This window comes from Oxyura jamaicensis, chromosome 5 (assembly GCF_011077185.1).
Source record: "Oxyura jamaicensis isolate SHBP4307 breed ruddy duck chromosome 5, BPBGC_Ojam_1.0, whole genome shotgun sequence".
Taxonomy (NCBI): domain Eukaryota; kingdom Metazoa; phylum Chordata; class Aves; order Anseriformes; family Anatidae; genus Oxyura; species Oxyura jamaicensis.
The window spans coordinates 42,296,390-42,324,326 of NC_048897.1; the positions used below are offsets into that span (position 1 = coordinate 42,296,390).

Here is a 27,937-nt window from a genome sequence, read left to right on the forward strand (position 1 = left end):
ACCAGGCCGGGCCCCCCCCCGCGGAGGCTGCGCGGGGCGGGGCGGCCCCACCGCGCGTGGGTGCGGAGCGGGGCGGGAGGCGGCGGCGCCGCTTTGTCCTGCCCACACGCGCCCCCCCCGCACTCACACCCACACACGCCCGCTCACACCCGCTCACACACACGCAGCGCAGCCGGCAGGGAGCCGGCAACATGGCCGGGCCGGCGGAGGGGCCGCCCGCCGCCGCCGCGCTGCCCGGGTAAGGGGCGAGTGGGGCGGCCCCCCCACCCCAAAACCCGGACCTACCCCCACCCCACTACGGCCCCCGCCGCCTCCGGGAAGATGAGGTGAGTGTGTGTGTGCGGGGACACGCGGGTCCTCCCGTGCCGGTGTCACGCCGTGTGTGTGTGGGGGTAAGATGGATGGTGCGGGTGGGTGGTGACATCGGTGGCGTGGTTTTGGCTGCCGCTGCCTCGAGCCGCCCGGCGGGTACAAAGGCTGTAAGCGGGCGGTGGGGAGCCGGGGGGTCCCGGCTTCGGGCTGCAGCTCCCCAGGGGGGGTCCTGAGTCCCCGGCACAGCCCCCGGGGGCGAGACCTGTGGCGACCCCCCGGCTCCGCTCCCCCATCCGGGCAGGCAGCCTCCTAGCCCGCAGGTTTCCCCGGCCCCAGGCCGGCTTGTCCCTAGTAGAAAAGGGTGCCCTGTGGAAGGAAGGCGTTGCTTGTTTTGGTCCGTCCTCCCCCAAGCCTCGCTCTTTCCTCCTCAATTCAGGAGTTGACTCGAGCTGTCAGTATCTCGGAGCAACGCAGCCTGTGATTCAGCTCACGCCGGTGGTTCTTTCCACCGCGTTATTATCTTTGGAAAGGTAAAACCGCTTCGGGAAGCGTTAGAAATGGACGTAACAGCCGCCTTCCTGCGGTGCCTAATCCCCGAATGGCAAGGTCTGCGTTGCTCCTGGAGGTCCGGCTGAAGGCGTTCCCGGCTGCATTTACTCCCAGCGCTGCCACGCGTGCCGAAGGCTTGGAGGTGCGCTTACGGGCGTGTTTGTCTTACCGCCGGTTTCCTTCTCTTGCTTTAACATGTTGTCATTGGGGAGGGCTGAAAAGCACGCAGGCGGCGGTGCCACGCGACCGGTGTCCTGCGCCTCTCCGGTGTGCACACACGAGGTGCCTCCCTGTGTCTCACCTGGGCTGCTCACGGGGCTCAGGGACCGTCAAACGCAGCACGTGGCAGCCGGGTTTCCCCTCGCTCCCTGCCCTCCGTCAGCAGAGCTGCTCCCCGGGAATCGGACTGTTTGCCCGGTAGGCGACCGGTAAGCACGCCTCGTGCCCCCAGCAGGCACACGGGGAGCCCCGCGCCGTGTTGGTGCCTGTGCTTTTTGGTGGGAGAGGCAGCAGGAAGAGGAGACCCAAAGACAGGCTGCGAATTGGAGTACCATAATCCCCTTCAGAGGAGGTGTGAATCACAGGGCGTTCTGGAAAGAAAAAGCAGCTTGCCCCCAGGAAGGGCTTTGTGATTTCCCTGTTTCCTCATGTCTGATGGTGACGGATGGATGGAAGGGGTGCTCCTGTGGGCTGGGCCCCTCGTGCTGGGCTGTGCCCATTTGGGCAGGGGGCAGCGCCTGAAGCTGGGCCATGTGTGCTGCCGGTGCTTCTTGGCGTAGCTGCTCCTCCGTGTCTCGCCCATGTGATGCTTGCAGTCTGCAAGTGTGTCACCCGTAAAGCAGTCCTGTCTCACCACTTCTGTACCTTAACGTACGAGCTTGCTCCGTCTTTCTAAATGAGTTTCTGCTTTTAAAGGTTTCTGTTTCTGATTGTTTCCTTGATTGAGCAGTCTTTGCTCTATGGGTACTACTAGCCAGTAAATATACATCTGCAAATCACCTAAAACCCTTTTCAGTGACAATTTAATAAATCTAGGCTATATAATTCCAAAGGGCCCTGGCAGGCTATAAAATCATTTAATAAAAACCTTCTTAAAACATTGCGTGGCCACGTGTGTTTTATTTATATTGCATTCTGAGGTGAATAAATTGCAGTGCCGTTCTTTGCACAATTGCTATGTGGCAGTTATATGATGCTTGCCATTTTTAAGTAAAAATTTCCATTTATATTTTGATAATTTCTTTATGTCTTCAATTCAAAGGCATAAAATGTGTATGTAGTGGGTGTACCAAAGGCCTTAGTACTGAAACAGATTATAATAGAGATTTTATCTCAAAAGTGGTTTGTGATTCCTGGGTAGAAAATGCTAAAGTGCAGAGGTATTATTACTTCTTAGTATATAAAAATGTTGCTGTAGTACAATAAATATTGAGGTTATTCTACAGCAGATATTCACTTATTCTTGCAGGTAACAGAATTGTCTCATGTTTGAGATGAGACAATGTCACTGAATATTACTGTAGATGAAAATAAGATTTGTATGTTCTATCAGCCTAAGTGTAACCTTGCATTTGTTAGTCAGAAATGTAGTTCATAAGGGATTGGTGTTCCAGTGGTCTCTCACTAACAGTAAGAAACAGCTATAGCATATTGTGTGCATGCCTGAAAAAAATCTTCAGTCTCTCAGCCATGCTGATAAGTTGCTGTATGTGCTACAGTCCTACATTCATAACATGAACTTGGTTTAGTAGCAAGAACCAGATATGCTTTGTTCTTTTTAAACCTTTTGTTTTGGACATAAACAAAGTCTTTACATTTGATCCAATAAACACAAAGTGTGGAACATTTCACTTTCTTCAGCGTTTTCTGCTCACGAAGCAGTTCGTGAGGTAATTCAAGAGGTTTGCCAAAGCGTTTGATTTGCTTGGGGGCTAACTGGAGCTATAGGTATGCATCGTTAGTTACTGAGGTTTCTTTGTCTTCTTTACTGTGTGTTTCTCTCCGTAACAAATTAGAGAGAACGTGTTGTTTCCATTTATAATGTCACCGGAATTGGGGTTGCTGACCTTGTTGGACTAGTGGCCCGTGTAGCCCAATGCGCTGTCCCCTGTAGGGAACTCGTAGCATCCCCTGAGATGGATAACAAACTCAAGTCGTCTCTGAAGTCCCATTTAGCCCTGTCGCTGGTAATTGATTTCTGAGCTGGAGCAGTATGTTTGCAACTCAGTTTGTTTAATTCTGTCAAACTCGGAACTTGAGAAATCCTGTCCTGTCATTTCCTGCCTGCAGCTCTTTGCCTTGGCTTGGAGGCATGCTGTGACTGAGCTGTCACACCGCCTTGCCTTGCATGGAGGTTGGTGGCCCTTCAAGCCAAACCCGTGCTGCACAGTTCCACCTGTGCCATCCATGAGAAAACGCCCAGCCCTGTGACTGTCGTTTCATCAGCAAGACCCCAAGCGTGGACGCTACGCTGCAGGCAGAAAGCTGCATTTGTAGCTCTGCCTAGGTCTTTGGAGGGGTGCTTTGGCTCTGGCTGTGGACAGCCCCTTTGTCAGCAGCGCTGTACCTCTGCTGAGGTGCAGCACGGTGGCCGTGCCTGTGCAGACACAGTGGCCGTGGTTCTTCTGCAGCCAGGCAATGCCGACCGGCCTTCAACATGCCCTTGCTGTAAGGTAACGTGAGCGGGCAGGCCAGTTATATCATTTCTATTCTCACTCTGTATGCTTAAAAGATAAGCTTACTTTCCCATCTTGAAAATGAGGCACAAACTGTGGACATCTTTTTGTTCATTCCCTCTTTTTGGAAATCTTTTGTCTTCCGTTCCTGTAATGATGCATCCGAGGCTGAGCATAGCTCTTAAAGTGAGGGTGCCCGTGTCTGTAACTTAGTGTCGTGGTTTCGTGTGCCGTTTCACTCCTGTGCTGTTCTGGATCACTCAGGCTCTATTAAATAACAGGCATTCTAATGCAGAACAGCTCTGTTAGAAGTGTGTCATGGTTAAAGGTGTCTGCATGTTCCTTTGTACCGAGCTAGGTGCTTGCTTTTGACAGCACAACACTTCTCTCTTTGTAACTATTTACGTTTTCTATAAAGAAGCATCAAAACCTTTCCAAAAGTGCAAATACAGTTTAGGCTCAAATAGTTCCCTGAATCTTGCAGGCTAGCAATTTTGTGGTTTCTTTTTTTTTTCTTGCTATCCATCACAGTGCACTGTGCGAGATGAGCAATATCAAACCTCTTTAGAAAAGATTTCTAAAGCTGCTGCCAAAGTGAAATGAATCCTGACTAATGCTTAGTCCTAATCATTACAGAATTAAAATAAAAGAAATTGAATGAGCCATGGATTTTCCGTATTTAAGAATTCCAGTGTAGATACTTTTGTTTGCTGAATCTGCATCTAGATCTTAGGGTTATCTCATCTGCTTTCTGTTTACATTAAAAAATAAATAAAATCATATCATTCCCCTATTGTCCTTCATTGCAGTGGATAGGCAGTGGAAACCGCTGTGGTGTACGTTGGTGGCGTTCCTCCAAGAGGACGAGGAGTTCCAGGATCTGTGTTCTGTGCTTTTCACGGTCATTTCAGAACACTTGCCATCCATCATCCTTTCCCCCTTTTCTTTTCCTCAGCCCTGTGTCTGGTTTCAGTTTCTCCAGAGTGCCGAGCAGAGGGGAGGCAGTGGTGCCACACCGCTCTGTCTCACCCCCTCCATCTCCCTTGGGCAGGTTTCATCCGCAGCTCCCCAAGACTTCCACCTCCGTCTGCTTTTTGATCTGACTCATTATAATGAGGGGAAGTGACCAAAAGCTGCGCTCGGGCGTCTGGGCAGCGAGGCTGCCCGCTGTGCAGCCGCAGCACGAGGAGGAGAGGCCAGACCTCTGCTGAAGTCGCTGGGGAGCTGTGGCAGTGCGCAGTGGTGCATGGGCTGTCCTACCTTGCTCCTGGCAAAGTGTACGCGCAGGCTGTTGGCCAGCACCTGGGAGATGTTTCTAGCTGTAGGAAGCGGTGTCACCTGCTGCTTCACCCAGCACACCGAGCACAACTGCTGGTTCTCCTGGGGACGGCTTCGTGCCCATGGGTGTGTGTGCACGTCCCAGTGGCACTCAAAGTGTGTTTCAGTCTGGGCTGTGACCATGGGAAATCAAAAATCCATCAATTTTTATTTTTTCCCATCTTTTCATTTCTGGAATACTTACCACCACACAACTTTCCTTCCCGTGATACTTTGTGTTTTTGTGTTGAGGCAAATGTGAAGAGTGATATTGACAGTCTTTCTAAAACGATTCTGGACTTGAAGGTTATAAAAGTGTTAAGAATATCTATTTTTCAATCAGAGAAGACAGCCCAGACAAGTCCTTACCAAAAATCGGAGCCTGGAAACCTCCTTCACGTTTCAGTTTGCCAGAAGTGCCATTCTGCAGCATCACAGCAACTAGCGAAGCATTGCACTTTGCTGGGTATTTCACAGTTGTTGAGTGGGAGAGACATGTGGAGGCCAGAAAGTTTTCATTTGCCAGCTTGAGGGAAGCCTGAAGGCCTGATGTTTGTCTCAAGTTCAGGGTTAACAGCATTTATTTTGAGCTCTGGTTTCTCTCACCGCAGCTGTGCCATTTGGCCATTTGCAGTTTGGTAGGGTGAATGGGGTCATTCTGTCCTTGTCTGCAGAGGCAGAAGGTAATTCACACCTTCCACACATGAAGGCCATACGTGAATAGGGTAGGAAGCAAGGGTCCCCTGGCGCCACCAGAAATGTTCATGGAATCATTTCTCCAGGGGCTGCTATTACTATGACTTAGAATTCAGCATTTACTAAGATGATAGTCCTGCCGTTCCTCTTCCCCACCACAAACCATTCTGCCCAGGCTCCCCAGTGCTTGCGTTCCAAACCGTGAGCCCAGCCAGCAGTGTGGATGAGCATTTTTAACAATGGCCCACGCTCCCACTCCAATCAAGGCATTCTCCACCCGACTTCATGGCGGGAGGTTGTTCCTCAGTTAGCCATGCTATTGACCGGGAAGTCAACACCCCTCTACAACCTTCGGCAGCGGGGTTGGACGAGGTGATCTCCAGAGGTCCCTTCCAGCTTCAGCCATGCTGTGTTTCTGTGACCTGTTTCCCTGGAAGCCCCTCTCCTTTGGGTGCCGGACTCGGGTAGGTGAGCAATTCATTCCTCAGGCAGTAGGTGTCATTCCTGCAGCTTGAGATCGCAGTATTCTCTCCTCCTCCAGCTCGCGTAGGTGCTGAGAAGGACAGACACGTTTTGCTGTGATTTGCTGAAAAAATATATGAATAAAAATCTGTGTAGAACAGCTCAGCTTAATATAATACTAAGAATTGTAGCATGCTGTGGGATCCCGTGGGTGCCCTAGCAGGGAGGCCGTGGTGGCTGGGGCCTGGCCTTGCAGCGAGGCTGTCGTGACCTGGGCCTTGTCACTGCGATGAGCTCCTTGGTGCACGTGTGCTGTGCTTCCTTGGCTGCTGAATCTCTTGACCTTTGTGCCTTCGGTTCTTTATCTGCTGCAGGATGGCAATACTTACCTGAGGGGGAATTAAGAAGGTTAAGCAGCTAGGTCTCAGTCTAGCACAGGATTTAAGGATATGCTTAAGCTTGGTCCTATTGAAGTCGTTGCTTTGCTAGAATAGTGACAATATTCAGAAAGCATTTCTGAGGATGAAGAGTGTAATATGTATACTAATCACCAAGCATTACTGTAAGGTTCCTTGTGTTCTCCGTGTTGCTGTCTGTTCCTTCCTCCTCTTTGCATTTTTCCCCTTTTCCCATCATTCGCTGCTGCTCCCCACTCAGAAAGAGCATTGCTTCCTTCCTGTGCCTCTGCTCTTTATCCCTCGTTAGTAAGCCACTCCCTCAGTAACGAGGGGATCTAGAAAATACACTGAAATGGTATTAGCCAGAAGTAGGTCCGCGGTCACCATAATCCCTTTAATTGCATGCTGTATCCTTGTTTCCCCGTAGCCATGCGCAGACCAGGCTGTTGGCTGCAGTGATGTGTGTGTCTGCATGCGCTTCCCCGCGCGCAGCAGCGAGAAGAACTAAGCGCAACCAGGACTGTTGAATGCTTATGATAAAAGGTTAGCTTAAATAAATACAAGTGAAAAAGCTGGAACTGGAAATAAGCCTGCTTACATGTGTGTTGGATGAGCAGGGATATGACTTCAGCACTGAATAGACCGGCATTACTCAACTTGTGGTTTGTGGTCCAAATGACATCAAAAGAGTTCAAAAAATGCCTGCAAAATCCTTTAAAATAGAAAACAAGGAAGTTGAAATCATCCACATATGTACATGTTTTCCTGCAGTTTGTACGTATGTATTTCTGCCCATTAGCTCTTTACTGTTGTCATTACCCAGTTAAAATGTTTTTAATACTAAAATCCTTATTTTATTAAACGACTCTGTTGTGCCTGTCACTCTCATTCCCACCTGCCAAACAGTGCTAGGATTTGAGATAATCTGTGAATTCCTTCTTGAAAAGGATTTGTAATTTAAAGTGAGCGAAATACTGGGCTAGCATATTTCTGACATAATGAGGTAACTTTAATATTCTGACTTTATCATGAATTAGTGTTGAGTGCTGCAATACATTTGCATGCTAATCTTTCTAAAATACATCGTCTAGGTAAATCTTAGTCAATTTTGGATCCCACAGCAGTAACATTACGAAGCAAGGGTTTGAGTCATCCCGGTGTAGCAGCCTTGCGGTTCCCAGGCACTTAATTTCTTTGACTAATCAGATCAATGAAAGAGAAAGAGCATGAGTTTATATATTTATTTTACCTGTGTGCTTCGTAAAATGTCTTTTTAACTGTCCCTGTTGGTTGTTTGGCTTCTCTGCTGTTAGGGACCACCTGTGAATAAACGCAGCAGAGTTGTGTCCTTCCCTGTAGCTTCAGCTCGCCCGGCGTTTGCGGTTACAGTGGCGAACTGCAGCGCTGCCCCGTCAGCTGCCGCCACCGTGATCCGTCACTCGCAGCGCAGTGTTGGGCCTCCACCAGCAGCAGCCCGCTGTTAGGATGGATCCTCCCTACCCAGAGCGGCAGTGGTGGAAGAACAGGATCTTGCCATTTTTAGCATGGAGGGTTTTCCATTTACAGCGTAACTGGAGGGAACTGGGAAAGCACAGCGTGCAATTCAGTGGATCTGATCGACTGTATCTGTCTGGGGACAAAAGGCTGTCGAACAGACTACGTTGCAGTTTTTTTCCCCAAGTGCAGCTGGAAACGTGAGTTTCTGTTGAAGAGGCAGCACGGGGCTGTGGCAGGGCAGCGTCCTGCCCTATGGGCCCTGCCTGCAGCCCGGCGGATTCAGAGCAGGGTGGAGGCAGTGGCCTCAATTCAGCAATGCGTGTAATGAGCGGGGCAGCCAGAGGAAGGAGCTTCCCGAAGCCAGACCTGCTGGCTCTTGGCTTGGTGTCTATTTGTTTTAACTGGCACTGAGCTCTCAGACACCAGTTTACAGCCTGTGAACCACCTGCAAGCACCACCAGATTGCTGCTGTGATCCCTGCGTGCAGCCCGGGGCCGTGCCTGGCTCCGTCTGCAGGCAGCCCCATCCCATCCCAGGGGCTGCCCCCGGCCCCTTGCGCACCGCAGGCAGGGGGACAGCAGCTGGAGCTGTGGCATCGAGATGCTGGTCTTGAAAAGACTTGCACGCCTTCCTGACGCTATTACTGGCAGCAGCATCCTTGATGTTTGTGAACCGACTGACCGTTGTGGTAAGGCCACTGACCGTGATAAATCCAAGTACGTGCGCGCAAATTGACAGGACTGGGGCTGGTGGAGCAGTGAAGGCTGGCTTCTTCAGCTGAAGGCAAAGCCAGTCAGGGGAAATTTTGTGGTTTTGGAAATGGAACAAAAAGCTACCCTATTCCTGTCCTGTGTCTGGAAATCCTGGCTTCTAACACCTACAAACAGGAGAATAAGAATCTTCTTTGGTATTTTTTTAAAAAAAAGGGGGGGGGGGGGGGGGGGGAAAAGAAGGGGGATAGGAAGCACCTCAGGGTGGAAAGAGGAAAGAGCAGAGGAGACTGGGGGGTGGGACGTGGCATGGGTTTAATGTTTAATGAGAAGCAGCAGCAAGGCCTGGGATGGTGGAGTCCTCATGATGAGGCTTTTGGGGGTTCAAGTACAAAAACAGAGATGAGGAGTGAATGGAAAGATGGTGAGAGCTACTTCAGTGGTGCAGCCTGCATTTAGGGTAACTGAGAAGCGTGTCTGTGCAATGAGGGCTCCCTGTTGTGTCGGCCCCGGGGAGTGCTCCTTTGCTTTGTCATCTACACAGTGTTGCCCAAGGATGAGCTGCAAGGGCCTCCTTGTACCCTCTGTCCTGACTTGCTAAACAGAAACAGTGCCAGAATGGCGTGACTGCAACCCTCTGCAATCTGAAAAAACCTGAGCCAGCGCACTATTTTAAAATTTCATGGCATTGAATATGAGAGTGCTGCAGGAATAGCAAAGGGGAAAACAAGATGGACAGCAAACCAGGGAAGATGGAAACAAGTTTGAAAAAGCAGTAAATGCACATGAGGGCATGTCTCAGGGTGAATGCCATTCCTGCATCACACATTTCTGTGTCACTGCTGTCCTGAGTGTGGCTGGAGCTCCGGTGTCAGTACTGAAGTGGGTCCAGCTTAGCCAATGCTCCCAGTCTCAAAGAAGAGCTGTGTTATTTTCAGTGGGACCTGTCCCCAGGTCAGGACCACCGTGCAGCTGCATAAACGTTTGTCAGCATCACACAAGCTGTGCTGGGGGAGCGGAGGGAAGGCAGCGGTGGAGGTGGGAGCTTGTCCAGGCAGCCCCAGCAGAAATGCGTCTGCATCCACCCTTGTCTCAGTGCTGACTTCATGCTCACAGGAGCTTAAATTGAAGTCACTGCATGGTCAGATCAGCCCAGCAGCTTGCTAAGGATTTCCATGGCAAAAGGCTAAAACAACAGTGCTTCTTCCCTACTCAGGAGTGCTTTCTATAGCCTCTTCTTCTTGACACCGGTCTCCAGTCTCTGATCTCATCACTGCACACTTAGTTTCACGCTGCTGCCAGCTGTCACCTGCTATTGCCATCGGGGTCTGTTCGTCATTCTTTTGCTTCGGAATTTTGGACACCTTTTGTGACCCCTGAGGATGATAACTCTGGCTGGACACTGCAAAACAAAGGGTGCAGCTGAAGGTTTCCCGAGCAAACGTTTTAGAGGTATGCCTGGGTATTAGAGGCAGTGGTTAAGCCTGATCTTGCTGAAGTCCTAGTCTGCTATTTGAATGTAGCAGGATTATAACCTAATATCAATTTCCATCTCTGATTCCCCAACACGCGTGTCAATGTGATAGTCCTGAACTGAGGTTCGGCTTCTCAGATGGTACCTGCATCACAGAAAATAATAGATGCCGGGTGCCCTAGATATGACAGTGCATTTGTGTACACATCTCTGTACACAGAAACATCTTCTGTGGTAAAAAGCAGTCACGTAACAGGAACATGAAGGGAGTTTGGTGGAAGACTCGGGGGTGACTTTGTAAGTGTTGGAGCAGGGTAATCAGAATAAGACCTTACAACGGTGAGTTAATATGACAAGTGACTTTAACACATCTGCCAAAATAAGTTGGCTGTTATAATTTTTTGTTATTTTATTAAAAACAACGTGGGAAACATTGGAAATATTTTAGTGACCTGTTCTTTAAAAGATAAACACATCAAATGCCTCGGCTTCCTTGGGGGTTGCCTCAGGTTCCTTCAGGACATGCGCTGCTAATGGCCTGTTAACATCTGTTCAGCTACTGCAAATGCAGCAGGATTGAGGGGTGACATCTTGCAGGGTCTGACTCTCACTTTCCAGCCTCTGGTCTCCAGGAGAGTGTTAGCGAAGGTGGGAAGACAGAGAAGCCATCGCACGGAGTGACCTTGCAGTAGTCCTTCCAGCGTGTCCCCAGCAGGCTACGTAACCTCAGGTACCCCTTTCCTGGGGAATGAGTTTGACATCTCAAAACTGTAGGTTCAGGGGGGAGCTTCCCAGCATCTCATCTATTCTCTGCTGTCTCTTTCTATTCTAAAGCTCTCTGCAGAAAGGCATGAAGGAAAATTAATCCAAATCACCTAAAATGTGAACGTAAAGTAAATTAGGTAAACTAAATTAAACAATTGTATATGTTCTCAGATTCAGCGTTCGCGTGACCTTAATTTGATTAAGTTTAATTCGCATCAAAGTAAATTATACTAAATATGAAATAGGGTTGATTTAATTAATAACGAGTGTGTCTGCAGGGATCTAATGTGGTTTGATTCATTCAGGAATGTTAATTCACATTAACGTTCTGGAGTTTTCTCATGTAAATAAACCCTACAGGACAGTGTATTAGTTATGGCTGAACCGGTGGAATTGCGGGTTGCTTCTCCATAGCTCTAGAAGGACATTCCCACCACACTCCTTATGTGGGACTTCACGATAATTTGTTTGTGGGGTGTCTTGTTAATATGTTAATCAATCCAAAGAAAATCCATCAGTATTCTGTTGGGTTATCCAGCTTCTGACCTGTTATGTGGCGGCATGGTGCTCCACAGGGTAAAGGCAGGGTGTGATTGTGTGATCAAAGTGAAGAGGGTGGGGACTTGTTTCGTCTGCTGCCTCAGGTCAGCCCTCCCTGCGTGAGGCTGCCTGCTGTGGGCAGAATTCATGTCCTGGGAATTTCACTCCCAGTTGTGTTACATCGCACGTGGACCAGAAGTCATGAGTTTTGCTGGCATTGCTTAAAATCAGGTATCACTGAGTTTGGATTGCTCAGCGTTTAGCTACAGCTATCACGTATTACTTTGGCTTGAACTCTTTTCCTCTCACTTCTTTTCTTTGTGCCTATGTAGTGCTATGGCATGTATTTACCGAATAGCCATCACCTAAGTAGCTTGTGCTTTCAGTATACTCAGGCTCTCCTGGCCCACTTTCTTAATGCTTTTCTTCCTTTTCCATTCATGGCTTTTAAGTTCTGTGATTATATTTTTTGCAGTATGATCATTATAGGAATGTACGTGCTGTAATTGCAAAGATAGGATAACTGGAATGGCTGAGACCTGCAAGTTTCTGTGGAGGGTGTTTTTAAGGACCTGCTTTGTTTTCAGAAGTTTTTGGCTTCATCCAGACGACTTCTGATTTCACAGTGCTGTGCTCCAAGTGTAAAAGAAGCAGCAGAACTGAAGTAACAGATTATTGTCGACAGCTTGCCAAACTAAACTATTGAAGTGGCTTCAGGAGAAATTTTTTTTTTTTAAATGTGATCTAGATATAGCAAAGTTAATCTAATTCCTAGCTATTATTATTATTATTTTATTGTTATCTGAAGATGAGTAAACTAATATTTCAAAAATAGAGAAATGACCCAAAACCAGGCCTGAACATTAACACAAACCCTAATTTTGATGCCAAAGTCTCTGGACTATGGGGGGCTGGAAGGAATACATTACCATGCTTCAAAATTCCCTTGAAATCTCTCCCCAGAGTACTGGGAAATGCTGGCTGTCCCTGTTAGCCTCTTCACACCTTCCAGTTTCAACTTGGTCAGGGAACGACTCCAAAATAGTGGCCAAAGGGATGCTGTTAGTCTCTTGAAACTTCCCGTGATTATTTGGTTCATTCTGTCTGGAAAGCAGGCTTTGAAACCACTGAATTATGCCCATCTCATCCTGTTTGAATATCAGCACGTCCAGACACATAAACAATGTGCTTCTTCATGAGGCGATGAAAATCAATGAGGCTTTGAAAAGACATGCTCTTTAAAGTCAGGGCCTTATTTGGGAAGTTGCAAGAAGCTTGGCTGTCACAGGAGAATATTTTGGCTCCGTGACAGTTTCCTTTATACGGTTCTCCAGCGAGGAATCTCCTGTGTTTGTGCAGTGATAACTTGCAAGTGTTGCATGCCTCTTTTTCTCCCCAGGAATATTTGCTGGAGGAGAACCCAGTGTGGTGGTCAAAAGAGACCAAAGACCCCTTTGGACCTCTCTCTGGTCCAGTGTAGAGAAAGCAAGATTTCAAAGGTAGACGTAGAAAAACTCAAGATACTTCAGAATTCCTGAGCAGAATCTCACATATGCTTTTATTACAGTTACTTCTATATACCCATTTTTTTTCCATTACTTATTTGTTGAGAGCTACCTTTTGGTTTACATACATGTGGGGTTGTTTAGAAATGACTTGGCCTGCCATCACCCTTTTTTTTTTTTTTTTTTCCTCCCACTTCTTGGGAATATTTCCTTTATGTTAGTAACTCATTGGGAACCATAGTGGGATAAAAGAGCCTACAATATAGAGATAAAAAATAAACGGAAGGGAAGGCATCAGAGATAGAAGCATTTTAGACATAGTTATGTGGGGAGAATGAGAGAAGAGACAGAAAATTTTTATTGCAGCATTTTGAAACGGTTTCTGAAAAGATAGTTGAAAGAGAAAGAGGGATTAGAGAACAAAGTTATGATTATGAGCTAAAAATCACTGCCTGTTACTGCATCCTTGTCTATATGAAAATGGAATGTAGAAATATTGCAGAAACTTAAGCCATGCAACTTAGTGAAGTGCTGAGGGAAGAGAACCACAAGGGCGTGCTCATGTTGGAGACCTGGGGCACAGTGATCCACGGGGATCTGTCATGACAACGGTACCCTCGAGCATCAATAATAATAGTATTTGAAGGGTCTGAGCAGTCAAAGGACAGAGGGTGGGATCAGCACAGTCTGGTTGTGGGACTACTACTTATCCTTGGGATTTTACACCTACAAATGGTATGAAATTTCCGTATCTCCAAGACAGGAGATTTCTTCTCCTGTCCTTTCCTGTTCCTGTATGCCTTCTTTGTGTAGTGTTGAGGTGAACAAAAGTGTATCCCGTTGCTTTTCCCAAGGTTGCAACCTGGCTGTGAGATGAGATCTGTGTGGCTTGCCTGCCAGTCAGGTCTGAGCGATGGAAACGGCCCGGTCAGCATGGGTGGGAGGCAATGGGTGCAGTGCTAAGCCTGGCTCATGCTAGCATAGAGCAAGCTGTACTAGTGCTCCTTGGCTGTAAAAACGCTACTGGTGCTTCCAGTGGTAGTTAATCGCAGTTGTACAGCCTACGACAGTGTTTTTTAAAGACAGGGCAAAAAATGGGACCATTCAGTTGAGAAGTGGTAAGCCGTGCAGTTACAGCCGGCCGGGCAGGAGCTGTGCGTGACCTCCCCAGCTCTCCTGGGTTCTTCTGGCTGGGCCGTACTGGCTTGGGCCGCTGGGCAGCAATGGTTTCGCTTGCGTGGCTGGAATGTCATACAAGGTATCTCCTTGCTATATCTGGCTCAAAAGCCAGATATATACCCTGGTTTTTGGTAAAGGCTGTATTGAATCTTTCTCTACTATGTATACGTTAGGGAGCGTATGTTGTAAGTAAGTGAACTTCATGTGAGGTGAGGAGAAGTTGTGGGGATGACCTGATGTTCCTTGCACAGCAGCTGCTGTAGCAGCCAGGCACACTTTGGGAGCAAACTGTGCAGTGCCCATGGGAAGGGACATTCCTGCTCACAGAGTCACAGCTGGTCACAGAGGTTGGAAGGGACCTCTGGAGACAATCTGGTCCAACCCCCTGCCCAGAGCAGGGCCACCTAGAGCAGGTAGCCCTGGACCTTGTCCTGTTGAATACTAAATATCTCCAAGAATGGAGATGCCGCAGCCTCTCTGGGCAATGTGCTCCAGTGTTTGACCACTCTCAGGGTAGAAAAGCTTTATGTTGAGTTGTATTTCCCATAGTTCAACCTGTGCCCATTGCCTCATGTCATGTTACAAGGCACTTCTGCAAAGAGTCCGACTCTGTCTTTGCTCCCCCATCAAGTTTTTATGGACATCAATGACTTTGTGAGCATGTGATGGGAGGTGCTGCCAGAAGCCTTACTGAAGCCAAGCCTTGGTACAGAGTAGGCCAGAACCTGCCCAGTGCCATGTCCTCACCTTTCCCTGGGCAGAAGCTGAGCTCTAGGGGAATCCCACTGCTAGCACATCCCAGTAGTATGGGCTCACGTGTGAAACTGCTCCGGGGTGCTAGGCTATCCTGAAGCCTTGGAGCAATCACAACTTTTGTGTGTGCTCATAGGAGTGAGCAAATAGTACTCTGAAGTTGCCACGGCTTAAATCTGCTGCTGCTGTCAGAAGCTGTTCCTGAACAAAGGATTCCCCAGCATATAATGAATAATTCCTTCGTATGTTTATTCTAACATCAGCTAGTAGAGCAAGAAAAATTTGTTCTTGTATTTTTTTTGGCCTGCTCTGAACATGCAGGCTCACTTCTATCAAGTACAGCTTTAGTGCATCAGTATTTTGTTATGGAAACAGAAGCAATATAGGTATTAATGTGAGAGCAACACAGCTAAATTTTAACGAATTCTCTACTATCAATGCCTCATTGTGGATAATCCATACGTGCCCAGGCTGAAATGCTGGGTCATGATCACATCTGAGCATTCTTACTGTGTCTGTGCAAAATCTCCACAAGCTAGCAGCTCCTAAGACCTTGGCATTGTGATCTTGTGGTAGAAAGAGCATGCTCAACAGATTCATTGTACTCATGGGGTCTTCTTGACAGAAGTGTGGTTATTTTGGGTGGATAGAAGCAAAAGTATAAAAGTTAGCCTTGGTTTTTCTCCACTCTGCATCCTACCATTGAAATGGAGAGTGCAGAGATATGAGAAGGCTCAGTTGTTAATAGCTGTACTCTTTGAATGTTTACCAGAGAAGATGTCAAGTAAACTCTGGTATTTTCCATGCAAGTATAACTTCTGGCCTGCCAGTGTGCTTGGAAATGGGTCCCAAATTCAGTAGGCATTAATGTGCTCATCTGTGGGTGGGCAGTTGCTTACTTCATAGTTAATACTTTTGACTGCAAACATGCCAGTATGTAATTTAAATGATTTTAAGATCTGGTTCATTTGCTTCCTTGAGAATAACAAGAAGTCAGTGTGGTATGTGGTATGTGAATACCTTTATTTGTATTAGTGTCTAAAGTACACAATTCCTTGTTCGTTTATATATGCTGTACGCACTACACATCAGTGTCCGAACGGTTTATTGTCAATACATGCTTTCATGAACCTGCACGACCGCACTTTATTCAGATACTGTTTTCATATCCCTTAGCATTTCGTTTGGTAGTGCTGATAATGCAGGTCTAGTTTCTACCTCCCACTCCTCTCTTTTTGCATTTAATCCTTCAAAACTTGGAAAAAAGTCAAATTAACTAATTAAAGTTGGTTTGAAGGATGTTTCCAAATGGAAGTCTGTAGCTCCTTTTATTTGCTCTGAAAGAGTCCTCTATATCGTCTGCTTGGTGTTTATACGGCCTGAAATACTAATCAGCAAAGGCGTAGCAGGAGTAAGATGCTGTGGCTGTCAGGTGAATATTGAGGTAGCATAACTTGTAATTGCTGAGGCGACTTCTGTGTGCAATATGATTCAAATTAATCTCTGCTGTATTGAAAAAGCCATGGTTGATAATTGTTTATCTAGGTGTAAATAATACATTACTGCCTTTCTCTTCAAATTCCTGCAGCCCTATAACTTTCCTTGGAAGAGATTTTGCATGGTTTGAAATCATTCTTCATAAGCAGGCAGAGCCTCAGACAGGAATACCCAAGTCTTAGTCGTATCAAGCAATATTTGCAGTCTGTACAGGCTGAATTTTAGTTTTTTTGGGGATGTTTGGTGGTATGACCATATTTGTTGTTTTACTAATTTGACATTTATCTCAAATAAACTTGTCTTCTGCTGTCTGTCATGTGTATTTAAACTGCTAAGGACCTTTTCCACTTTGGGCTTCATATAGCAATCAGCACCACACAGTCCTAAACTGGACTCGATATTTCAGGCACTGTTGCAGTGACTGATAATAATTTAATAATCCATATGCAACTTTTAGTTCTCGTCCGGACTGGCTCAGTTCTGTTGGATTGCAGGCTGTCACTTGGTGTTATCCCCAGGGGCTGATGAGGAAATCAGTAAGAATCCATTTCTCTGCACTGTGCCTTCCCTAAGCCTTAGGGTAAGGCAGACAGGGCTGTGTTTTGATAAACTTTCCATTTTAGCACTGCAGGGTGCTGTATGCCTGTTTGCATCTGGTACAGAGTATCTATCAATGAAAATGATATGTGGTACTCCCAGTATGATAAGAGTAAACGTGGGGGAGAAAAACATGGGGAAAACCTCACATTGGCCATCTGATGGTTGGGCCAAGCTTCTAGATTTGCAAAGCAAGAAGTGTACTGGGGCCAAATCTGGGAGGGAGAAATTTGCTGTGCAAATATTCATGTGCTGTTATATTCATATAAACGAGGAGGCACCATAGGTAGCATTTCATTTTTGGTGAAGGTTAACTTCACAAATTCACACGTTATTGATCAAACTGAAGACCGCAGATTGAAAGGAGCAGCCTGAAATGTGGATAAGGAGACTATTCTTGTGCAGCAAAATTGATGTAATGTTTAAAGGCAACATATAATAGAAATCCCACGGATGAAAAGAGGAAAAAAATAGTTCATTTCCTCTCCGCCCTTTCCTTTAACAGCTGAAGGTTCGAGTCAATACACCAATACTGAATATACCATTGTTCAGTCAACTTTAGGGTAGTATAATTATTTCCACAATTTTCTCAGTACCTGAACAAATTCAGGTAGCCATTCCTCCTTCTGCTCCAATAATCCTCTTAAATCTTATTTTCTTAAGCTCAGGAAAGACTTTTGAACTCAGAGAAAATCCTATTGAAAGGAGATTTTTCGGCATATTCTGGGATGGAGTCTGTGTTTGCTGTATCTTCCACTGTGCAGAGATGCTGGAGCTGCAGTGAGTATATGCCGATTATATATGCTCTTGGTGGCTCATTTCACTTCTCCCTTCCCCTTCTATTTTCTTCCCATGAAGTGGATGTTGGATTTTTCTGTGCAGTGTTTTTTTTAGAATGGTCTAAATGTCACTTCAGCATAATGATAATAGAGGCTTAATGACAGCAGTCCACTACGTTAGTGGCTTTTCCCTCGCTTCAGCAAGGGAATAAATAGTCACCTCATTAAAATACCTCGGTCTGTCTGTGATCAGATAATGTCACCTAGCATCTGGCCAAGGCTTTGGTGGAATCTGAGGGTGACAGGACCAGCAGTGATGCACTGGTACATGGAGTACCAACAATGCACGCTGTTATTCTTGGGGAAAACGAGTTCTTACACAGAGTGTCAATGGAAGGCTGTTGTATGCCACTTAAATACTAGCCAAATCCAGAAATTTCACCATTGCCCTTGTTCTGGCCATATTTCCAGTCCTTCTGCACCCTTTGCTTCTTTGTCAAGTTTTCATCAAGGATAATAGTTTCTGTCACAGTCTCACATGTTTGTTGGAGCCTGGACTTAAGCTCACAAATTGCTTTCCAAAAGTTACGGAGCTACTTCAGTGGGACCCCTCCTTGCTGCATCTGCCTGGCGTTAGGTCGGGAGGTGGGACGTGTGTCCCTCAGTTCCCGTTGCTTTATTTGCTCCCCACACCCTGCCCCAACTAGGATTAGTGTCGTTTTCCTTTTCCATGACATACTCTGTTTTGTGGTAGAGCGTGGGACGTTTCCATCGCAGGTCTGGACTGACCATTCAGCCAAGCAGGGAACAAGCAGCTCTTTCCTCCATCACATTTGTGTTGCTGGTTCCAGTTTCTGACGTGCTTTCTGTCTGCTTCTAGACACCTTGAATCTGTCTGAGGGCATGAGAAATTGCAGTCGTCTTTGCTAAAAAAGTCATAAGGAGTTGTTATAATCCTGCATTTATTTAGATATTTTACTGTTCATGAGACTTCTAAAAGTCCCTGTGATTCCTGCTAGGTAGTGTCATGCTGATCCTCATTCACATGGACAACGTGACATGATGGTCCCAGATCTTCCAATCTAATATGGGAACCCTACTAATTAATTAACCAGAAATGACATTATCACTTATCTTACAGGGTAGCAGCCACGCTCTTGCTGCCTGTAATGCTATGAACAGTTGTAAAAGTGCTGGCTAAAAACACAAAGTTAAAAAAAAGTTATCCCACTGAATCTTTTCAGCAGCTGACCTCTGCTCTGAAAGCTTCTGGAGCGTGTTTGCCTTGGGAGCACAGTGAGCTCATTGATGAGGGAAGCCTCCAGCTGAACAGTTGACTGTTCATTTGCATAGTGGCTCTTGCAGAAATTGGAAGACCAGACAGTGATGCTGTGAACTCCGTTTCAAAGAGAATGACTACTTAGGGGATCCGTACACTGTATTTGCTGTGACTTGTGTAGAACGGTTTTTGTTTTGACTCGCTTCAAAAATGAACACGAACATCTCAAGTGACAAACAGCCCTGCTGCACTTGAATTCAAGGCGGAGTGAGACTGGGGTGAGCAACAAAAGCGAAGTTCAGGCTTTCCTCTTTCACCCAAGATGGATCTTGGTTAACTCTGACTTTGGAGGTAAAATCCCCTTTCCTACAAAGAGAGAGGCAGAGCACTGGCTTGCACAGGGCTACGTTGTCTGTGCTGGCTGCTTGGGTGCTGTGTACAGCAAGCATACTTGCAGTGAAGAGTATCCTAAATATGGAAGATGACTTTTCTTAACGGTTGTGTTCTCTCTGGTGGTTTTAATGTCTTATTAGGTTGTGACCAGAAACATACTTTGCAGTCCTGCTCTCTCTGGATGCTTGTGGAATAATTCATTTGCATCAGATGGTGTGACCGCGTGTGTTTCTGTGTTCCTGCAGCGTGCCCTTATTACCTCTTAACACTATCACATTTGCTTAAAGGAAAATAAAACCAATTCCAAGGTCGTTACTGCTTTAAAGACACCATGTCCCAAGTAAATTCCGGTTCCTTTTGTTCCCAGGGGTGATTCTTTGCCATGGGTGCTTTCTCCTTTCACTCTAACCCCTTCTGTCTCTACTTTTTCACCACTGTGGGGTCAGGTGCTGCTGTGGCTCAGATCGCTGTGTCCTGGTGATGTTGCTGCCTCTATTTTGGCTGCTTTGCCAGCCTGCGAGTCCCACATCTCAGGGGGGCAGCTGCTGTCCCCTGGCAGGGTGACCTGGGGCTCTCCAGGGGCTGTAGTTGGGTCTGGGTGGATGTTTCAGGCTTCAGCCAAACCATCCATGCAAGAAGATGTTTCCATGTACTGGGGATGAGCTTTAGCAGCAGAAGAAAGAGGCAAGCCAAGGTGGGGAGCAGCCCTGGAGCCACTGCCTCCCCCTTACTTCCCCAGCAGCGCTCTCCCTCCACCCCATCACCTTCCCCTCCCAGGTGAGGGGCTGATTCCCCAGCAGCTGAACCTCCACCATTTCCAGCAGTCCTCTCCCCTATCCTGCTCTCTGGCCGGCAGCCCAGCGGCAGCGCCCGATCCCCTTAACCCTGACGCTCACCCGGGTGTGCACAACCACCCCGCAAACCCTTCCTCCGTCCCTGCTGAGCTCCCCTGGGGCTGCCGGCAGCCTGGGGGAGGTCTCCCCGCAGATGAGCCCCGTGCAAATCCCAAACAAGCGGGGTCCCGCGGTTCTCCCCCTTTCGGGGTGCCCCCCCGCAGCATCCTCGCCGTTGCCGTGGCGATTGCGTGCGCTGTTGCTAGGCGGCTGGAGCATCTTCCCTCGCCTGCTGCAATGCCACGTCCGTAACTTTCCTCGCTCCCCTTGCCCTCCGTCTCTTTGGCAGAGATGGCTCGTATCCCGCCTCGTCCCGCGGCACTGCTGCGAGTTGTCGGGGTTAACCCTATAAAACGTAAAAAGCCCCCGCGGGTATCGTAAATGGCATCGATGGCAACGAATTCAGGGCTGAAGGAGTTAAACTGGTTGGGGATACACTACAGAGGAAATGATTTCTAGTAGATAAACTACTTAAAATGTTCTGGCATTCATGGAAGGGGAGGTTGGTGGCTGCAGTCTTTTGTTGCATCCCTGGTGGTGTAAATGACTAAAAGCACAGCCTAAAATTTCACGGCAAGGTAAGAAAACCAGCTCGAATGGGCCTGATTAATCTCTTGGGTTATGCTATATATTTAGTTTTTGCTCGTCCTCTGCTTGCGTTTACTGATTTTGATGTAGCACGTGAATGATAATTTAGCCTGTCGTGTCGAGTATTTGACTTTTTTGGCTCGGATAATAAAGCTATCAGCCTGTATTCTTGGAGTGTGCTGCATTAATCAGACTTGCAGGAGTGATCACATGGTACTCTATCGCCTTTCCCTGGTAGCTGCTGCTTGTCAGCAGCTGGCTGAGCTGTAGGCTGCAGGCCAGTATCTGCATACCCTTTCTCTTCAGAATATTTCAAATATCCTGTCTCGTCAGTATGCATTTTGCTGCAGTTTGACAAACTAAATGGTCCTCCTGCACGTTCAGAAGATCATTTTACATTTCAGAGCCTTGGTGTAGTTACTAGGCCATGTATGCATTTGAAGAATTCAGGTAGGCTCTCTGTTTTATACATCAGTGTGCTTGGTTTTTGTTCTCACAAGGTTTTTGCTGTGTAATGTCAGTCAGCTCTACAGTTAGCTCTTCAATGTGCAGATATTTCTCGTGTTTTTAAAACCTCTTCCTTTTGCATGGGGAGAAGTGCTTGCAGGGCAGGATGCAGGTAACGGTAGCTAACTGCATGATGAAGTGCAAAGCCGGGTAATTGATTGTATCTTGCACGAATTTCATAGCCGTGCAGCCAGAAGCAGCGAGTGCAGTGCAGTTATAAATATAAACCAGAAAGCATTCTGTATAAAAGGGTCTTTGCTATTTTTGGTAGCTCGGGATCTGACAGATGCTCCTGCGAGATAGAATACGGATTGTGATGGAGAAGGGAAAATTGATGCTTGGACTGTGTATAGGATTATATTTTATGCTGCTGCAGCGTGTGCATGTCTGTCTGTCGTAATCTTGTGGCTGCAGAATTCCACGGGAATGATGTTTAAAGTGACGATATGGCTGAGTTTGGTGGGCTTGGTTTCATGTTTGCAAACATTTGAGCAACTGTGATTGTTAGAGTATAAAATTAGCACCTTTTATTTGATATTGGTTCTGCTCAGCACTGCCGCTGCCCCCTCTCCTCCTCCATCCCCACCCCCAGTATAACTCCATCCTTATGCAAGTATTGAGGTCTCCTAAAACCTCAACAATTTTTGAAGACATGCAACAGAATTTCTACAGAAATGGATTATTTTAACTGCAGTAAAACAATGTTGGGCTCTAAATATTTCTGGTCAGCTGTTGCAGGGTAGGGGGGTATCACTTTTTTTTTTTCCTAATTTTGCTTGGTGTGTTCAGTTTCTCATAACTTGTGTTATAAAATTTCTGGATCAAATGGTGACAATGTTGTGGCAACGTTAGGGGTCACCTCATGGTATCTTTGTCTGTATGTCATCATCATAATGTACCTGAAAAATACCCTATCCTTTTTTGATTCCAAAAAGAGGTTGTTTGACCAAGTATGTAAGTAGATGAGAGGCTGGATTGTCCTTGTATGCACAAGGAACACTTTGTACCAAATATTTTCAAATTAAACTTCCTAGCATCAGACAAAGTATTACCAGTGTTATTTTTGTCATTTGTCAAAGCATTTAAAATGTTGGCAGTTTGCCTTATTTCATGCTTTGCTGATCAGTCCTGTGTGGAAGTGAGCAGTGTCAGGAGCAGGAAAAGCATCTGCAGGACCCCCCCAAATGTCCTGATGCCCACCCTAGATGCTGAGGAGACCCAAGCTAGCGGCGTGTGCTTCTGTTGTGAAATGCAGCGTGATGCCATCTGACTGAAAAGATTTTACTGGAAGACCAGATAATGCTGTGTAACTGCAGTTGTCATAGGGCTGTCGGGAGATGCTTCAAATCTTGACATCGCCGATTGTTGGCAGTAAATTAAGCTGCAAATGGGCCCCAAACTTACTGCGCCGCTTACTGTGCCCGCAGAGTGATTTATATTTCACCCAATTTAATCGATCCTGCTCTTAATAGAGTGAAACTCTCAATAAATCTACCCAAGGAAAAAGAAAAAAAAGGTGTTTTAAAAATTCTGTTTTAAAAGCCTTAGCTGCCTTTCAGTGGTGTTCCTAGACATCTTGGGCCAGGAAGGCACCTACTTTTATGGCAAGAGTGGTCAAATGCCAATTACACACCCATTAGGATTATTAAGTTACTTGTCTTCCCTTAGACTTGCTTTGAAAATAGTATTAACATTTGATGTGCAGAATGCTAGACCTTTTCTTTGAAATATTCAGCACTGCTAGGGCTGTGGTTTCGGTATGGCAGCGTTTAAATGGCATTTGTTTTATTAGGCATTTCAGCGGTGTTTTGTTAAGGTTGTGTCTGCATGGTGATGGGTTTTTTATGGTCTGACTATTCCCATGCCCGTGGCTGTATTATGTTTTGAAGGGGCAAAATCTATCTTGCAAGAGAAAGAGAAGAGGGTTGGTCAAGTTGAGCAGTGGGGTGGAAGAGCCCCCATGAGCTGATGAATGCAGTGGATGAATCAGTAGGTGGCACCCTTCTCAGGACAGATGGCCCCTGGCGCTTGGAGGTCCCATGCTCTTTACAGCTAATGTTTTCCCATGCTCATAAACCATAAGCACTACCTGCCCTGCCTGGCAGCCCGACTGTGACCTGCACGTGGGTGCTCACATGCATCTTGCAGAAGCACGGCTGTCTCCATCCTTTGGTGCACCTACATGGCTTGAGGAGCCAAGCACTGGCGCTGGAGAGGTGGCCACCCCGTGGTGCCTGCCTGTGTGAACCTGTGCACGTGTGCGTGTCATTTCGGTATGTGCTATCTTGTATTTTTCTTCCTGTCTCCAGGCTGGGCCTTAAAAACCCATAGGACTCCCTGGACAGGTGGCACCCTAACCCAAGAGGTGCTGTGTCTCTCTGTCCCAGTTCCCCCAGCAGTTTGCTTGATGCTGCTCTTTGCTTCCCCAGCTGAGTGGTGCTGGGGTATTTGTGCTGAGTGGGAAGCCAGGAGTTGGACTCGATGGTCCTGGTGGGTGCCTTCCAGCTCGGGATGTTCTGTGATGCTAAGCAGCACTGGGCATCCTGCAGGAAGGTCTCACTCAGGTGATGAAGTGACCCCAGTGTGCTCTTGGTGAAACACCCGTCTGTGAAGCCCTCTGGGACGAAGCATTACCGCGTGGCTGCTGGGTGAATGAACAGGGACTCGAGCCTCGGAGGAAATAAGGGAGTAAATCCACTGAATGAGCTCACAGCTCCTTGCACGGGGAAGGCTGGGTTTATCTTCCTCTTGGGAAGCACCTAATATCCGCAGAAAAACTGCAGTGGCTTTTAAAGCGAGGGTGGAAGGAGCTAAGGCGGCTCTTGGTTCCCAGGGGCAGCTGGGTTCTGCAAGATACCGGCTGGGTCTGTTTCATGCCGAGTTTCTGTGCTGCCTCCACAGAACCGCAAACCTTGCGTACTTGTTGTTTATGACTGGAGGTAATGCTGCTCCTCAGCCACACTTTTATCCTCTCCGGCTGACCTCGCTGTCTGAAGAGGACTTTGCATGTGAAGCCAACAGGAGGTGTCACCCACTTGGCCACGAGTGGTGCTTCTCTGTCTTTGTTTAGTCCAGATTTAGCTCTTTAGTGGCAGAACACAAATGCATTTTTTCTTTTGTTTCCGTGCCTTTATCTGTGCAGGATATTACTTGGTATTCTTCACAGCGAGCTACTGTCTGTCTATTTCTGATACACCGCCCACCATGGCATCGCAGTATTTTTAACCGCATCTTCTATTCCCCCAACCACCAAGCAAACCTGAGAATGCTACAAAAAGGAGAATGAGGCTTTTGAAGTAGCTGCCTGTGAGCAGAGGAAGCAAAATCTGCTGATGAATAGCAAGCAAAGTTGAAAATGAACGTAAAGCGTTGCAGTGCAGGGCTTCTGTCTTTCTGCGGTGGGTGCAGAACCTCTCGCCCGATGATCTCCAGACCTGCATCAGGCAGTACCACCTAATGTTAAAACTCAAAGCCAGGCGGCTTTTGCTTCCCCCTACCCCAAAGAAATAGCAAAACCATTCACAGAAAGGACAAAAGGCTGGTGCACGGGAGGAATGAAGGCCTGTCTTCTGTGGCTTGTCGGGCTGAACGCCCCAAAGAAGGAGGCTGCCCGAATATCCCAGTTTTCAGAGGTGCGGCTCTAGTTGGAATAGCCAAGCAACTTCGGGAAGCTCTAGGTGAGGCACTTGAAGGGATTTGCCTGTGCCACAAATTGTTTTTTAAAGGAAATAAGATCTGCTGTTCTTTTCTGCAAGAAATATGATTTTGATGAGCAAGAAGCAGCAGGAGACTAGCCAAAGGAGTATTTCAGTGGCTACAGGAGCGAGGCTTCTGTGGAGGGGGCAATGGGGTTGCAGCACTACAGAGTGGAACAAATCACTGCTCCACGTCAGCGACTTTGACCTCCAGGTGAGATGGGGCAGCTAGTGAGAAGCTCACGAAATAGCTCAGTTAGTCTTTTCTGACGGGAGTGAAGAAGAATCGGGGTGTAATTGTTGCTGAGGTCAAAAAGTGTTAAAACGCAGGGGAGCAAATGAGCTTAAAATGGAGAAAACCCAAGGATGGTATTTTGGCAGCCCATAACTGCTTGCAGTGTCTCAGCCCCTTCTAACCTGCATTGCTGGGTAACAGCCACCAAAGTGGGAACCTGGAGGCTGGAAGGGGACAGCCTGGCTCCGGCAGCCAAGGGCTTTGCAGGCACGCCGAGGCTCTGCTTGTCAGCGCCTGCTCCTCCAGCGGACCAGCTGGCTACGTTCGGTTCTTTCGTCCTTATGCAAGTACGGGGAAATTGCATGTAAAACTTGATAAAAACACATCACTGAGGCAGAAGTTTGGATTACCCACGGAACTGGCAAATCTCGTTGTCCTTGTTGTGTGTTCCATATGATGCCTCTCATCAGGGAGGATGCGTGTGCCCAGAGGGGACTTACAGCTGTAAGATCCCTTACACCCTTTGCATCTCTCCTCCTGTTAGAGTTCACACTTAAGTTTGTGACCAAGAGGCCAAGTTTTATGGGTTTGTTTTGAAACAAACCTGCACTAAATTAAAAAAAAAAAAAAAAAAGGAACCGATTACTTTTTTTTTTCTTTCTGAAGGTTGTTGCCTGAAATCTGCCCTTTGATATCTGAAATTGGTTTTAGATACTTGAATTTGGGACAGTTGTTATTTATCCACACAAGACAAAAACCCCGAGGAAATATTGCTTCTTTATACGGCAGATTGAATCAAATGTTTTTGCTGACATATTTTTCCCTGTGACAACTGACACTGCAGTTGTCACATTTCCTTGGTTTAGTTAGTGCAGATATGTTTGAAGAGCAGGAGAGGAATACTTCTAAGGAAGTAATACGAGAATACCATTGCTGGGAATGAAGATAAGCACGTACCCTTCTCATAATTGCTATGTTGTAATATTTCTACTGAAGAGGAAAGTATCTGGAGACTCTTTGTTAGAGATTGTGGGGTTAGGTTTGGCCAGATTTTACGAGAAGAACACTCTGGTGCCTGGGAGTATAATTTTATCCTGGCTATAAATGTGAAAGAAAATTTATCGCGGGATATTCAGTGGATTAGAGAAGCTTCTGTGTGTGTGTTGGAGGTAAATTCCAGTCGCATCAAAGTCAGTGTAAATTGTGCGGGGTGTGCATTTAGTGCCTGAAACGTGGGGCTGTCTGGGGAGGAATGCTGTGCTTCCATCTTTTCCCCTCTCAATCTGCACACCCTACAGAGCACCCATCTCACTGGCACCAAAGCCTGGGCTGGGCTCCCCAGCACTTACTGCAGTTTAATCCATTTGCAAAGACATGTGTTCTTCTCTCTGCTCCCCTTGCCTTGTAGGTGTGGCAACCTGACTTTTTGCATTCTTCTGTTGTCTCTCTCATCTCGTATACATGTTTACACCCTCCCCCTCCTTTTATTTATTTATTTACCATCCTTGTTGTAATATTCACAAACAAGCAGTAGCTGCCGTTAACGAGGATCCAGATGCTTTTCAGAACTGAAGCCAGTTATTGAGACACATGGAAATTGATGTCAATCTTTAAAATGAAAAGAAACATGTGAGTACAGACGGCTTCTTTAAAGAACACAATTACTGATAATTTTAAAACCCACCTGTGGGCATTTATTAGAGAAAGTCATTCTCAGTCCTGCTAACTCTGTCTAGCCTTGAGTGTAGAGTCTTTAAAGATTTGAAACCTTTTATCTTTTGAAGTTTATCCTGTATGGTAAGCAGATGCTGCCTGCCTACTTCTCCTTACTGGCAGTGCCAGCTTCTTAGGGGCAGGTGCTTGGCTTTGCTGTCCCGGTGCCTTCCCCAGGTGCCTGTTTTCTCTGTCCCTGCCCTGAACTTCAGCCACATGACAGAGTGCATGCCTAACTTCCCACTTGCCTTTTCTCTGACTACATGTTACAATTAGGGCTCAGAAAGACTTTCTCAGAAAGAGCACTCAGGCATTGGAAGGGGTTGCCCATGGAGGTGGTGGCGTCACCATCCCTGGGGGTGTTCAAGGAAAGGTTGGACGTGGTGCTTAGGGACATGGTTTAGTGGATGACATTAGTAGTAGGGGGATGGTTGGACCAGATGTTCTTGGAGGTCTTTTCCAACCCTAATGATTCTGTGATTCTATGATGAGCTTGAACCCCATCTTCGTAAGTTTCACGTTCATCAGCTTCAGGTGGAGAAGATGTGCTGCTTATAGGGGGAAAATATGTAGCAAGAAAGCTGATGTGTCACTACTAGAAGCAGTTTTCATCTGAGGATGTGTGTACTTTTCAGGTACAAGACTTTTATTCTCCCCTGGTGATTCTGTGTGAGTGGTACCTGTAGTTGCAGACTGCTGGAGAGCTTCTTCAAGCCCACTTGGGTTTGGTTTCATGCTTTGGACTGCACAGCACAGCTGGGCCTATCTCCTCTAGAAACCATAGCTGCCTCCTGCTAGAGACTGATTTGGGTCAGGCAAGGTAATAAGAAGTAAAATTTGGGGGTTTGTAGTATTACCTTCCATGAGCAGCTAGAGGAAGCTGACACTTTGCTGCAGCTGGTGTAGAGAAGGGGAAGGTGAGGAGGATG

General features: G+C 46.9%; 1 protein-coding gene across 1 annotated transcript in view; it reads left to right on the forward strand.

Moving 5' to 3' along the window:
• The first annotated feature begins 55 nt into the window (after positions 1-55).
• The window catches only part of EVL (Enah/Vasp-like), a 141,946-nt gene continuing 114,064 nt past the window's right edge, over positions 56-27,937 (forward strand). Inside the window, 1 exon segment of the mRNA XM_035328304.1 lies at positions 56-326. Within this exon segment, the coding sequence (XP_035184195.1) occupies positions 322-326 (5 nt within the window). The 5' untranslated portion in view covers positions 56-321.